Raw genomic sequence first — 13,425 nt, 5'->3', positions numbered from 1 at the left:
GCCTCAGTTGTCAAACATTTCGAAAGCCGTTCAACAACCAAGATTTGATTGTACCACACTGTAGCCTAAGATTTTTAACACCAAATATAGCACCTCCTTCCCTCCCACAAAAACGTACCCCACAGCGAAGAAAACCCCTGGCATTTCCTGACTTAAGCTTTCTTATGAACTTATAGTGTTTCCACTTTGTTTAAATGAACTGCAGATTTTACAGAGATCATTACAACTCATGAATTCCTGTTCAGCTCAATGGTGATGCGTGCCATTTTCCATTACATAAGCTGTTCATGCAACAGAGCCCTGCTAAAAACATTTATCTCTCTCAATCGGACAACCTTTGCAGGTAAGTGGGTTTGTGTTGGACATTTCTTCAGTCACAATAAGCAATATCAACCTTAGTTTCTTCATCTGATGTGAATGTTTTAAATAAAAAAACCTCTGCTTTGCTGTGTCATCTCATCTCAAGAGTTCTCACAATGAGTTAACATAGCACCAAGTCAAAGAAGTGCATAAACTTGCTCTTAAAGGTGATCCAGTGCTGCAATTTTGGTCTTTCCAAGACAAAACAAACAGTTCACAGGAGTTTCTAGTCCTCAAAAGTACAACTGCCCACACTTTATCGTGAGTCTCTACAAATGTTTTCTTTCTGGGATTGGCCCTGAAGAGGTGAACAGTGGTCCTCAGCATCTTACGTTTTTGTACTTTTTGCCAATTATGAATGATTTTCCAAATGGAAAGAAAATCTAGATTCAGCAAGTGCCATATCATGCAACTTGGAGTAAAAGAGCAAAGAAGCTCCCGCATCTGTTCTTAAATGTGACTCTTGGAGACTGTCCCACATCTCTCTGGCTGACCCTTTGTCACGCAAAAGACATAACTCTTCAGGGGACACAAGAAGCGTTAGAGTTCCCCTTGCTTTGGAATCCTTAGCCTCCCACTCTGGGGTTACTGGAGCTGGGGGGCATCTGTTATCACATTAAACAGACCCTCTTTTCATAGCAGGGCTTCTGCATACTGCTCCCAATCCTGGTAGTTCCCCTTTGAAAGCTTCGGTATTCCCATTGCAAATTGAAGAGCTTCCGTCACTTTAGCATTAGCCATCTTGTGTCTTTAAAGCAGGCTGCGTCTGTTTACCAGCAACTGTGTTTCAAAAGCACACTGCATGAGGCCTTTGCTTATGCTGATCTTCTTTCACAGGCCGGTCAGTGCTTTTGGCTAGAAGTTCAAAGTCCACCCTTATTGCCAATTAATTAGGGCTTCCTGGGGCAATGAGCACAAACTTCTCATCAATCTTCTTGACACGCAGAGAAGATAAGCTGCATTCCGTTCTGGCATCTTCTGGGCCCATAACCAAAAAATGTCGGAGCCTCCGCTACGACCGAGCTGAAAAGCTCATCCTCCAGTCGAGTCCTCTGGAATCTCCTCCGATGGTGATTAACAACCTGAGCCTTTGATGAGGCTCCAGACACGTTCCCATTACGCAGAGTATACAAACCAGCAGCAGAAGGACGAGAAAGTATGAGCTACATCGCTGTGCTTTATTTTCTAACTATGCAGACAGTAAGAATATACATCCTCTCTCTGTGAAAGGCAGAGAGTAACTGGTACAAGAAACAGGAAACCAGTAATATCAACATCCGTCTCCCGTCTTCCGTGAGACTTCCAACAATCTGGAATGTCTGGAATGTAAACAGAGTCTTGTGACTCTAAGCACTGCACAGTGGCACAAACAGAAACCTAACAATTAAGTGCCAATTCCATGAATCAAAGCAGTTAAACTTGTAGTTAAACTTTGATTAGCACTGCAGGCCAGATCTTCCCTGCTGCTGCCTTAATGCTACTCTTTCATCAGGCCAAGAATCTGACATCAGGTCATTTATTGAGAAAGTGAACCTATCAGAGCTCAGTGTACATTTATTGTAACCTCTGTGATGAGCAACCTGTTGGCTTTCTTTTTTTCATCCAGTTTTAAATTACCACTACACACCCACAACCCAACACAAAATAAACCAAAGATGAAGAACATAAAGAAATACTTTAACAGCAGGTGAAAGCAGCATAAGGTTGGATGTTATCACTGAATTTGTTGTTCTAAAACACTGCAAAAAAATACCCATTAGGGTTGTTTATATGTATTCTTTTATAATAGGTTAGCTTCATCATCATCACTAGGGTCGTTTCAGTCCATTCAGATACAGTAAGTGAGGGGCTACTCCACATTTTAGCTATTATATTACGTAATAATAATAATATAACATGATATAGATTATAATAGCTACAATATTTTTTATGAAAGAGAAGCACAGCACTGTAACGCGATAGCGCTTGTAATTTAAAAATTTTAAAAACTTTCTGGTCAGCTCTCTTTTGGCAACATGCTTCATGGTGGTACCTGGAAAAGGTATTTTTAAATCTCTCTTTTTTAATAAAAAAAAATAGCATTATAGTATGTTGTTGTAGCACTATTATACCTCTCTTAAAATAAACAATAGCTATTTGCTGAGCACCACTTAAAATATTGGTTAATTATAATAATAGAAGATGTCATAAAAAGGCATTTGCTATAAGGCTTTATAGTGGACGTGTGCTGAGTTTCAAAAGGCTCTGCCTAGAGCAGCTGTGAAGCCCCCTGGTGTGGTCAGAACAGAAGAAGAAGAGGAGGAGGAGGAGGAGGAGTTTGGATTTGATATCCCGCCTTTCACTCCCCTTCAGGAGTCTTAAAGCAGCTAACATTCTCCTTTCCCTTCCTCCCCCACAACAAACACTCTGTGAGGTGAGTGGGGCTGAGAGACTTCAGAGAAGTGTGACTGGCCCAAGGTCACCCAGCAGCTGCAGGTGGAGGAGCGGAGATGCGAACCCGGTTCCCCAGATTACGAGACTACCGCTCTTAACCACTGCACCACAATGGATGCATATGTAGAAAGTACATTGTGGAAAGCTAGAGGCAATTTTGCTTGATGCTGAGAACAGTACACCAGTGATTAGGAGGCAACCCCATTTTACACAGGCAATAAAATGAGGTGATGCCATTTTTAAAGTCTTAGCCACATAAAAGCAAAGCAAAATGAAACAAAAACTTATTTAAGTAAACACAAAAGAACAAAAACTAGCACAGCTCGCTTTTTACCTGCAGAGACCTTTGCACAAAGTGCTATCCCCCACTTGCCACCTGGAATTGTGCACTCTATTATCTAATTCCAATACCATCCCTCAATTGTTTCCATTTTTTTAGTATTACCATTTTAAAGCATTGCAACTATGCTAGAGAAAATGGAGATGGGAACAGCCTACAGAAACCCAGGCAATGTTTACAGTGAATGAAACCACTATTTGGCAAGGCAGACTTCCCTCTTTTTTGGGTTCTCAAAATATTTTATAACTGTGTTGTAAATGAAATAGAGACTATGGCAGAAAAACCTTTAGCCTTTTGTATGGCTCACTGACCCCTGAACTCAAATATTTTGAGTCTGCCATCGACTTGCTGATATAAACGTCATCCAATTTTCCAAAGAAGAGGGCAAGCAAGACTACACCACTGTTCACTTTATTCAGCTAATCTGTGCCTTAAAACATACTCAAGGGAAGAGCAGAAAACATCCAGAACAGAGTAAGCTCATGTTCTCAGGAGACTGCGAGGAGGAAATGGAATGTTACTGCTATTTCATTGCTTACCACAGTTTAGTCTACACACCGCTGTATCACTTGAGTGTGTAAGAGCTGTTCCTTTTATCTTGCTAACCTTATGTTTAAAAGAAAACAGAGCTGTTGACTCTGCAATTTGCCGTATTTTCTTACATAAGTAACATTGGTGTAGACAGGACATTTGTTGGGGAGGGCAGACTTTTGTTGGGGGGGGAGAACCTCAGATATGTATTGATTTGTATTGATTGGGGGGCAGCTGTCCCCCTGCCCCCCCCCCCCCGGCTACGCCCATGGTAAGTAAGAAATCTGGGGCCATTTGAACTGAAGATAAAGAAATGCACCAGAGTTAAGACAGCACCATTTGAACTGAGCTATGCCTTTTAAAGACAGATCTATTTTCTTAACAGCTCACCCAATATTACACCAAGTGTCCAGCAACTAATCTAACCAACAGGTTGTTAAGTTAGTGCAGGGGTCTGCAACCTTTAAGACAAAAAGAGCCACTTGGACCCGTTTCCGAAGAAAAAACAACAACTGGGAGCCGCAAAACCATTGCGACATTTAAAACAAATATATCTCCGTAGCCACGATCTGACAGCGGGCGGGAAGGTGACGTCGGGACAGTGCGTGACTAACGCACGCACCGCCCCCATGCGACGTCACAGCCAGTACAGCGCCCGCCACAGTGAGGAGTGTCGGGGCGCACAATGCGCCTCCTCCCCTCACTAGTATCCGCCCCGGAGCCACAGCAAAGATGTAAAAGAGCCACATGCGGCTCCGGAGCCGAGGGTTGCAGACCCCTGAGTTAGTGGCTGTTACTTCTTCCTTATCTTGCTTCCTAACAACCACATTGTATGTTCGTGTTTCCACAAATATGAACACAAAAGTACTTTTTCTGGTTAATGAAGAAATGGAAAAGGAGCATGAGCCAGATTTATGAGGCCACTGCACAACCAGTCAGAGAATAGTAGTGTAACAGCATCATCCAACCTTTTGCAAGATGCCAATTAACCTGAAGCAACCAGCTACAAGCGGTGTTCTATGTACGCAATAACTGAGTGGGACCAAAGAAAAAGTGTAAAATGTGGTACTATGGGACACAGAGTTCAGCTCCCTGATAATCTCAGCTTTCAAAAACTAAAAACTTATCACCCTTAGAGCTACAAAGCTGTGCTTGTGAGAGAGTATACTGTACTTTCAGCGGTTTGGGGTGGACCTTCACTGCCATGTGTCAGGCATCTCCTTACTCCTACTCATAACTAATTCCACCACAAATAGACTCTGCCCCCCCAGCAAAAAAAAATCCTTCATAAATTACTCCTATGGCACGGCAACATGGGCAGAAAGGTGCTGTGGAGTTGGGCCTCTGGCCTCGCAAAACAAAGCACAGCTCTTGCAGCCCCCTACTGTCCAGTTATTGGCACATAGGTCTAAAAGGGGGAACCTACACACATACGGTAAGTTCCCTTGGACCTATACAATGACCGGACATCCTCATCTCAGACGTTCATGCTCATGCATAGATAGCATAGGATCTGTGCACTGTTGAAAGCAGTCTTGAGGAAGAAATACCGACAGCAGATAGAACAGACTCAAAAATATTTACTTGCATTCACAGAATCACAGAGCTGGAAGGGACCCCAAGGGTCATCTAGTCCAACCCCTGCAATGCAGGAATCTTTTTGCCCAACATGCGTCTCGAACCCATGACCCTGAAATTAAGAGTGCACCTTTTTATTCATAAGAAACCCAGGAACAATAATAATTGTGAAGAAGCAACCCTTCTGAACCAAGGTAAGGCACTTAAATTCTAAGAATTAACAAAACTGCAAAATTTAAAGTGCCCACTGTTTCTTTGCAAAAGTGAAGGGTAGGGAGAGAATTAGAACAGGTAAAGGACACATTACTTTTCTCCCTGTTAATTAATCTGAAGAAGCATCCACTTGATGAATTTCTGCTTTATGAAATCTTGCTTGTCTTCTGAACTTTTGAGAATCATCAAGAGCTGGCCTAAGACATTTTGCTGCCTGAGCAGGAGTGGCCAGTTTCTTCTAGAACCTGAGGCAGAAAAGCCAAAAAGTGCCTCTCCCGCTCCTTGTCCATAAAAAATATGTAGTAATAAATTAAAATCATTAACAACTTTCATGACATCCAAAATCAGCTGCCTAAGGCAGCCATCCCACTCTGATGATCAGGAATCTGCAGGAATCCTCACCAACGTTTGCACCTCCATGCAAATAAAACTTTACCCCCCTCCCAGTTCTGCTGCATTGCTGTTTAAAGCGCTGCTTTCCCTTGAAAAGCAGCAGCCTTGCTATTCCTTTTCCTGCAGCATTTTCCCGTGGCCTCTTCTTTTCTCCCACCTCACCTGTCAGCCTCCTCTTGACATCAAGCCACGCACAGGATCCTGCTCCTTCCCACTAGCCTTCCACACCTGCCTGCCTGCCCTGCTTCTCCTCTCAGCTGCCTGCCCTGCCAGGCTAGGGCTCCTGCCCACACCAAACAGCTGCAGAATGAGGGGAGAGCTGGAGGGGTGGGAGAACCATCTCTGTTTCTCTCTCTATTTGGACACACAAGGCAGAGGCGTTTTGCCACCCCATTCACATGGCCGCAGAACATGCCGTCCAGAAGCTGAACCAGGGGTGAGATTTTTGCATCCCCTCTGGGCATGTGCCCTTGTTCAGGCCAGCTTGACCATCCCTTGGGTACATAAGACCCAGTTCATCAACTCATGGAATAAGCAGAGTAGCTCCTGCAGGTGATCTTACAGACAAGATGGTATTTCTCTGCCTCTCATCTGGCTTGCAATCTAAAAGAAAACGTATTGGGAAGTAGGAGGAAATAAACGTTGTTAAGTTGCAAGTTTTTCTAATGACCTTCTGGGGTGGAATGAGTTCAAGGAAGCACCAGAAGTTGCTGGTCTTTCAGCTGTGCTGATGGAGCATCCTTTTGTCAGTTTTCTCCCCTCCTGAGAATTGTTGTTATTGTTGGTATTTGCAGTCCATTGTTGTTGTTGTTGCAGTCCACATACACCTCACACATGCCTGTCTAAGAACGAAGCCCAGCTTCATGAGGCAGAAGTTGGAAGGTCTCCACAAGGCAGGGCCGGAGGAAGAGGGGTGCAGCCACCCCAAGTGTCACCACTGAGGGGGGTGACAAAATGCCGGGTGGCACTCACCACAGCACGCCCGAGCCATGCATCTCTTCAGAGGTAGCTTTGGCGCGCACAGGCTCTGCACTGCCCAAACGGTTTGCCTGCTGCCTCCCCCCCCCCAGCTGTAGGGCGGCTGAGCGGGAGGAGGCAGGCAGACTCTGGAGGCCCTGCGGTGCACCCTGCCCCTATGGGCGCAGTGCCCCGTCCCTGGATGCGCCACCCCAGGCGCCCAAGCGGCTTCCTCTGCCGCTGCCACAAGGCTCTGTCTAAGGGCTCCTCCTGATGGCCTGTTTTTCAGCAGTCATCCTGGTTTGCTTGCGCAAAGCTTACATATGACCATGACCTGCATTCCTCCTGATTTCTTCCATTAGCCATTCATTCACCCACACGTTCTAGTGCATTTCCCCCATTACTCTTATCTGCTGAATCAGAAGGTTGGTAAGCAAAATCTCTTCAGATTTTCTGCATATCTGATAAGATCTGATTCAGCAGGTAAGTTCCTATTTTCACAAGACACAGCCACAGAGCAATAACAAACGGTCTCGGAGCCGGGGGAATCAACTGCTACACAACATGATCACAAAACAGGTCAAGCAAAAGTGTGGACAAGCCCAGAGTAGAGATGGGAAGGCCAGGGAAAAAAACAGAAAAATTGGGGGGAAATCCCAGGGGTTTTTTTGGGGGGGGGGTTTCCAAAGCCATTTTTCCCCCTGGAAAAATTGGAAAAAATAGTTTGATGTAGTTTGAATATTCCACACACTATTCCCCCCCCCCTCAATTTTTCCTGAAAAAAATGGCTTTGGAAAAAACCTGCCCCCCCCCCCCAGTTTTCCCACACACACCCCCGGGCCTTCCAGCACCCACCCTTTGGAGCTCCCTGCCAACTGACACCAGGCAGGTGTTCTCACTGTACTCTTTCCGGCAACTGCTCAAAACATTTTCGTTAGGGCAGCCCATCTGAAGACGTGGAAGCTGCATGTGATTTACTTCCTTTTAACCACTGCTGACTTTAATCACCTTTTGAATACTCTTAAATACCTGCTTTTAACTGTGTTTTATCAGTCATTTTAATGTTCTGTTGTATATTTTTGTAAACTGTTTAGAAGCTCCTTTACCATCATGCGGTTTATAATATATAATAGCAAATTAAATTTTAAAAACACATTCCTTTTCCTTTCAAACAGAGCTTGAGCCTTAGTGCAACATACTATTCAGTAACTTTGCCCCGGCTATCCTCAAGTAGAGATGGGAAGGCCTGGAAACCCCCTGGGAAAAAACAGTCCCCCCCCCCCCCCGTTTTTCCCCAAAGCTGTTTTTTAGAAAAATGACAAAGTGGCAGAGGAAGAAGATATGGAAAATAATAGAAGTTCAGAAAATGAGATAGTATAAACTGCATGTATATGTTGTGTCTTCGGTTGTTGTTGTTTTTTAAGCACCACTCAAAGGGTAGACCTTCTATGGAGCTTAAATATTGAGGTGGTTCTTAACTTTATTTGCTGTTGGTGCTAAGGGGCAAATCTGATTATTTTTTATGTTGATGGATTCTTGGTTTTTTTGTTACTTTTGAGGGAAAGGCGGGTGGTTACCTGTTTTATTGCAAGCATAATACTTTTATATACACTGCGTTTCACGCAATTTGTAAAACTACTCCACACTGAACTTTTTTTTTCAATTTTTCCAAAATTTCCATTTTTTCTGGAAAAAAACAGGAGGGCGAGAGTGGTTTTTTTCTCAGGGCTTCAAAATTTCTGGAAATTTTACATCTCTAGCCCAGAGTGCTTAAATCCACTTCAGTTGCTTAAAGCTAAAGTTCTAATACACTCTTAAATCTCTCCTGCAAAATACCGACAGTTTGGAGAGGCCCCCCGCTTCCTGCATCAGTTCTCTGTATGTAGAATCTCAGCCATTTGTCAACAGTATTACGTTAAGGATAAACGCAACGGAAATCTAAGAAGAAGAAGAGTTTGGATTTGATATCCCGCTTTATCACTACCCGAAGGAGTCTCAAAGCGGCTAACATTCTCCTTTTCCCTTCCTCCCCCACAACAAACACTCTGTGAGGTGAGTGAGGCTGAGAGACTTCAGAGAAGTGTGACTAGCCCAAGGTCACCCAGCAGCTGCATGTGGAGGAGTGGGGAAGCGAACCCGGTTCACCAGATTACGAGACTACCGCTCATAACCACTACACCACACTGGCTCTCTAACACAATAATCAGTCGTGAACACACACACAAACACTCACAAACATAATGAGCTTGATGCACCAGCCAAACAGCCCATCTAGACTGAGTTCACATGGCAGTTTATTCCATTTCCCTAATGTTTCCCTAACACGGTTAGTGTGTTGGATTTGGTCCAGGATTCAAATCCCCACTTGGCCATGAAGCACACCGAGTGACATTGGCACAGTCCCTGCCTCTCTCCTCTCTCTCTTTGCATTATATGCACTACCCTATGTGTGACACACTCATATGGTTTTCCAGGATCCTACCTGCAAGCAGGTGAACAGAGCTGAAGTTTTTCTCCAGTTTTCCCAGCAGGACAGTGAGGAATGAGTCAGATGAAACAGAAGCCACATTATTTGAGCTTTGGTCATACACCACAACTTCTTGCTTGCTGTCAATTTCAACCTGGAAAAAATAATTGGGGAGGATTGATCAGATGTAGTCAAGTTTTTAAAAACTTTAGCACATTTTTCAAAAGAAAGCTCTTATTTATATGCCTATTATTATTAATTCAGACCATATTAATCTTCCCTTGGATTTTGTTGTGTCTTGGGTAACATGGCAGCAGCAGAACCAGGGGAGAAGTGAACCAGCCACACGTTTGCTCTGTGCACTTGTACACTTGCTTGCTAGCTTGGGTTTAACATTATATGCTAACTGAGCTCATGTCTTCGCTGGCAATCTTCCATCTCTAGTTCTGTACCTATGCATAAGTGCATCTTTAAAAAAGGAATTTCACCAACACCCATCACTGCTTTACCTTGTGCTTTGCAGAATGCTGGATGAGCTCAGTGATCAGCACTTTATCTTGTTGCAGCCTTCGCTTCATGAGCTTGGAGCAGTTGATATTGATGGCATCCAAGATGTGTGATGTATTGTATTCCACAAAGGGGCGGCTGTCAATCACCAGCAATTTTTCTGTGCTGCTTTCCAGCAAAGCCACCAGCCTCTCACCAACTATCAGCTGAGTACCATTCATCTCATCAGCCATGACAACAGCAGAGGCCCTTCTTTTGCCACTGCCTTCTTTTTCCTCTCCAATTTGCAGCAGAGATGAAGAAGGTGATGTAATGGCTATGGACTTAGAGGCTTAGCCATTCCATTGTACTCAGTATATGAGGTCATACTGGCAGTGACTGGCAAGAGAAAAGTTAGACCCATTTTCTCTTGAGAGGGTCCTCCAAAGATGAATGCCCCGTCCGGCTCCCAGTTGATATTCTGGCTATATAGGGCTTGCTAAAGCAGCCCCTCACAACCCATTCATCCTGGGCTATAGAGTAGCCATTTCACAACTCAAACAAAAGCTGCTTTTCGACTGGTCCTGCCATTACATCATTCTTTACCTTTGTTCCCACACCATCGGCTTTTAGAGTGGACTAGGAGCCTGTTGAGACATGGAAAGAGGTGACAAGTGGCAGACAGAAAGAAAAGCAAAACAAACAAGACAGACTCTGGGAGTTTGCAACTCATAATCCCATCCCCCCTTAACTCTCCCTGTTGTCACAATAAAGTCTCACATGTGCTGTGAACCATCTTTTTCTTTTCTTTTCTTAAAATAAATGCATACATGATAATTGATTCCCTTACTTCATTTATTCCCCCACCTAAGGGCAAAACTAGATGTTTTGATCCAGAAACCTTGGTCTCCAAGGACACAGACCCTTTTGTTTCGGAGATGGAGAGGTAGCAGGTGAGTCCTACATTTCTCATGTACTGAGAAGTTGCTTTTTTCCTCAACACACGTGCCAGGGAAGAGCAGGGGAGGGGAGCACAGGGGGGAAGAGTTGGGCAGGAGAGAGAGAGAGGCACCCCTTCACCGACCCAGTCTTTCTGTTCCCCAAACGGTCTCATCTTTTCTCCCACTGCTTTTTAGGAGTTCAGCAGAGGCCTGGCTTTCTCACCCAGGTCTGCCACCAAAGTTCTAATTCTAACCCTAGTGTGCAGTTGGTCTGAGAATTTCCCAGTGTCTGCTGTAAGATTTTCCTCCAGTGAGGAAAAGTAGCCAGACCTGAATCTAGAACACTGCTGCTGTGGCAAGTCTTTTGTGGGGGGGGGGGGGGAACTGCATACGATGCTGCCTGTAAGGCATGCCGAAGAATGAGATGAAAGCATACTAAGTGGTAGAGACTTCACCACTACAGACAGCCGGTAGAGAATGCTGCTTTTCTTTAAATGCTCCTCACTGCTAAAAAGAAAAACCTAAATATATCTTAGAGCTTACCCAGAAGAAAGGCTCTAGCTTTCATGACTTGCGAGCTTTCTACTCGCAGGGAGGGCACTGGGTTTACACACACCATCATCATCATCATTATGCAACACGTGTGGGTCCTGTTTTAATTACTGTATTTTTCGCTCTATAACACGCACCCTACCATAACACACATGTAGTTTTTAGAGGAGGAAAATCCGTAGGCATGCCACCCGTAGGCATTCCCTCCATAACACGCACAGACATTTCCCCTTACTTTTTAGGAGGAAAAAAGTGAGTGTTATGGTGCAAAAAATACGGTATATCATTGTAGTTGGTTAGAGGTGTACCAGATGTACATTTCCCCTGAGCTGTGCCAAACCAATGAGCTCAGAGGAAGAAACCTCAACTATTAAAAGGCTGGAATGAAATGTGGACTGGAATAAGAACAGTCATTTCCTTAGGGTGTGTTTTATTCCCCAGTGATCCAGCGACCATAAATACCTTTTGCTGCACAAAACCCAAGCCCCTCATAGGTGATGAGAGTCTGTAATAGTCTGAAACTAATGGTATCAGCTAGCAGACAGCTTTGTCATTAGAGAAACTGGGCACTGTTGGAGCATAGCAAAGATTTTTCTTTCTTTCTTTTTAAATTTTACTTATGATTTTCAGATTTATACATTTCAATAATTTTACAGTCATTTTAACAGTTCAATACTTGACTTCCTTTCCTCTTTCTGTGGTTCCTTAAATTTATTTTTAATATATTTTGCATATCCAAATTTATTTGTTCATTTATTCATCTACTTTAAATATATACTCTTATGAAACTGCAGTAGATGAATAAATGAACAAAACTGCAGTTTCATAATATTTATTTCATTTTAAGACATATGCAATTTAAATATATTGAATAGCTCTCGTTCTTTCAAGCTGAAAAAGCATCCTTGCTCACACAGTTTTCATGTAAGCAGGGGAGATGATTTCTCCCAGACCAATCAAAACATGGGGCCGAGCAACCAGATAAAATTGTTCTGGGTAGCAGTTATGGCCCATGTGCCATCAGTTGGTAATTCTTGAATTAAATAAATTATTATTTGGCGAAGATGAACTAAACTATGGGTAGTATTTTAACTAATGAGTTCTGTCACTGCAAGGATTTCCACTCGTACAATAGGACTTTCACTCTCTGCACATGCTTGCTCTGTGCCTTCCCCAAATCTGCTCCAGAGGAGGGAGGGGGAACACCCAGAACAGATTTAGGGGGGCCTGAGGGAGGGGGAGGAGAGCTGCAGAACGTTTCATTGCACAAGCAGAAACCACCTTATCACTATGTTGAATTCCACTCCCATCTGTAACTAATTCAAGAATTACTATTTTTCAAAATTTTTTGATTTACCAACAGATTTACCAACATAGACTTCTGCCTAAGCAGCCAATAAAAATAGTGAGCAACAAAGAAAATACAGCTCTTGGGATACTAGTCACATCCCCATTTATGCATTTCTGAACCACAAATCTTTGTCCTATGTTGCAAGGACCTGCATCCAACCTCCAATGACACGAATTCAAGAGAAGGGAATTATGTGTGTTTATATATAGAATCTGCAAAGATATACTGCACTCTCCAGGGTTCTCTGCAATATACAAACTCACTACATCCACAGAAACACGTAGGTCATAATTATGAGTATTTTGCCAGTCGTGAAAGCATCGAGAATGTGGCAACTTCTTCCCAACAAAGATCCACTGTCTAAAATTAGCAAAATGTAGGGAAAAGAACAAAACCCATGGAGTGAGGCTTCCTGCACAATTCATTCCCTGCTCTTTGGAACAGAATGAGCTTCTACTTCCAAAGACTCTTGGGGACCTCATTACCTACCCACCCACAATTCTAATAGAAGTCGTTCTGTTTGCTTCAATGAGCAGAAGATCAGACCGGTTAATGAGGCAGCCAGACAGTCTGCTTGGATGTGGATAAAGGACTAGAGTTTATGCCTGGCCAGTAGAAAAGGAAAACAGGAAAAATGTAATGAACTTTCTAAATGGATACTCCCCCCCCCCCCACTTTTATTAACCAACTTAGAAACTTTTAAACAGATATATTTTTTTAAAAGCCAAGCCTTTCTTTTGGGGAGCGGGGTGTTATGTTGTGATGGTATAAAAATACATCCCCAAATATCTTCTTCCAAGTCTATCAAAGTGCTCTTTGAGTA

The 13,425-nt window shown here is 43.5% G+C and overlaps 1 protein-coding gene across 1 annotated transcript in view; it reads right to left on the bottom strand.

Annotated features, from left to right (window-relative positions):
• The window catches only part of DUSP16 (dual specificity phosphatase 16), a 60,110-nt gene that overhangs the window by 18,961 nt on the left and 27,724 nt on the right, over positions 1–13,425 (bottom strand). Inside the window, exons 2-3 of the mRNA XM_083503378.1 lie at positions 9,782–10,405; positions 9,288–9,426 (exon numbers count right to left, since the gene is read on the bottom strand). Of these exons, the coding sequence (XP_083359504.1) occupies positions 9,288–9,426; positions 9,782–10,012 (370 nt within the window). The 5' untranslated portion in view covers positions 10,013–10,405. The remainder of the gene's footprint in view (positions 1–9,287; positions 9,427–9,781; positions 10,406–13,425) is intronic.

This window comes from Podarcis liolepis (assembly GCF_965112155.1).
Source record: "Podarcis liolepis genome assembly, chromosome: 5".
NCBI lineage: Eukaryota > Metazoa > Chordata > Lepidosauria > Squamata > Lacertidae > Podarcis > Podarcis liolepis.
The sequence above is the reverse complement of the archived record's forward strand: the minus strand, read 5'-3'. Positions and strand labels throughout refer to the sequence as shown.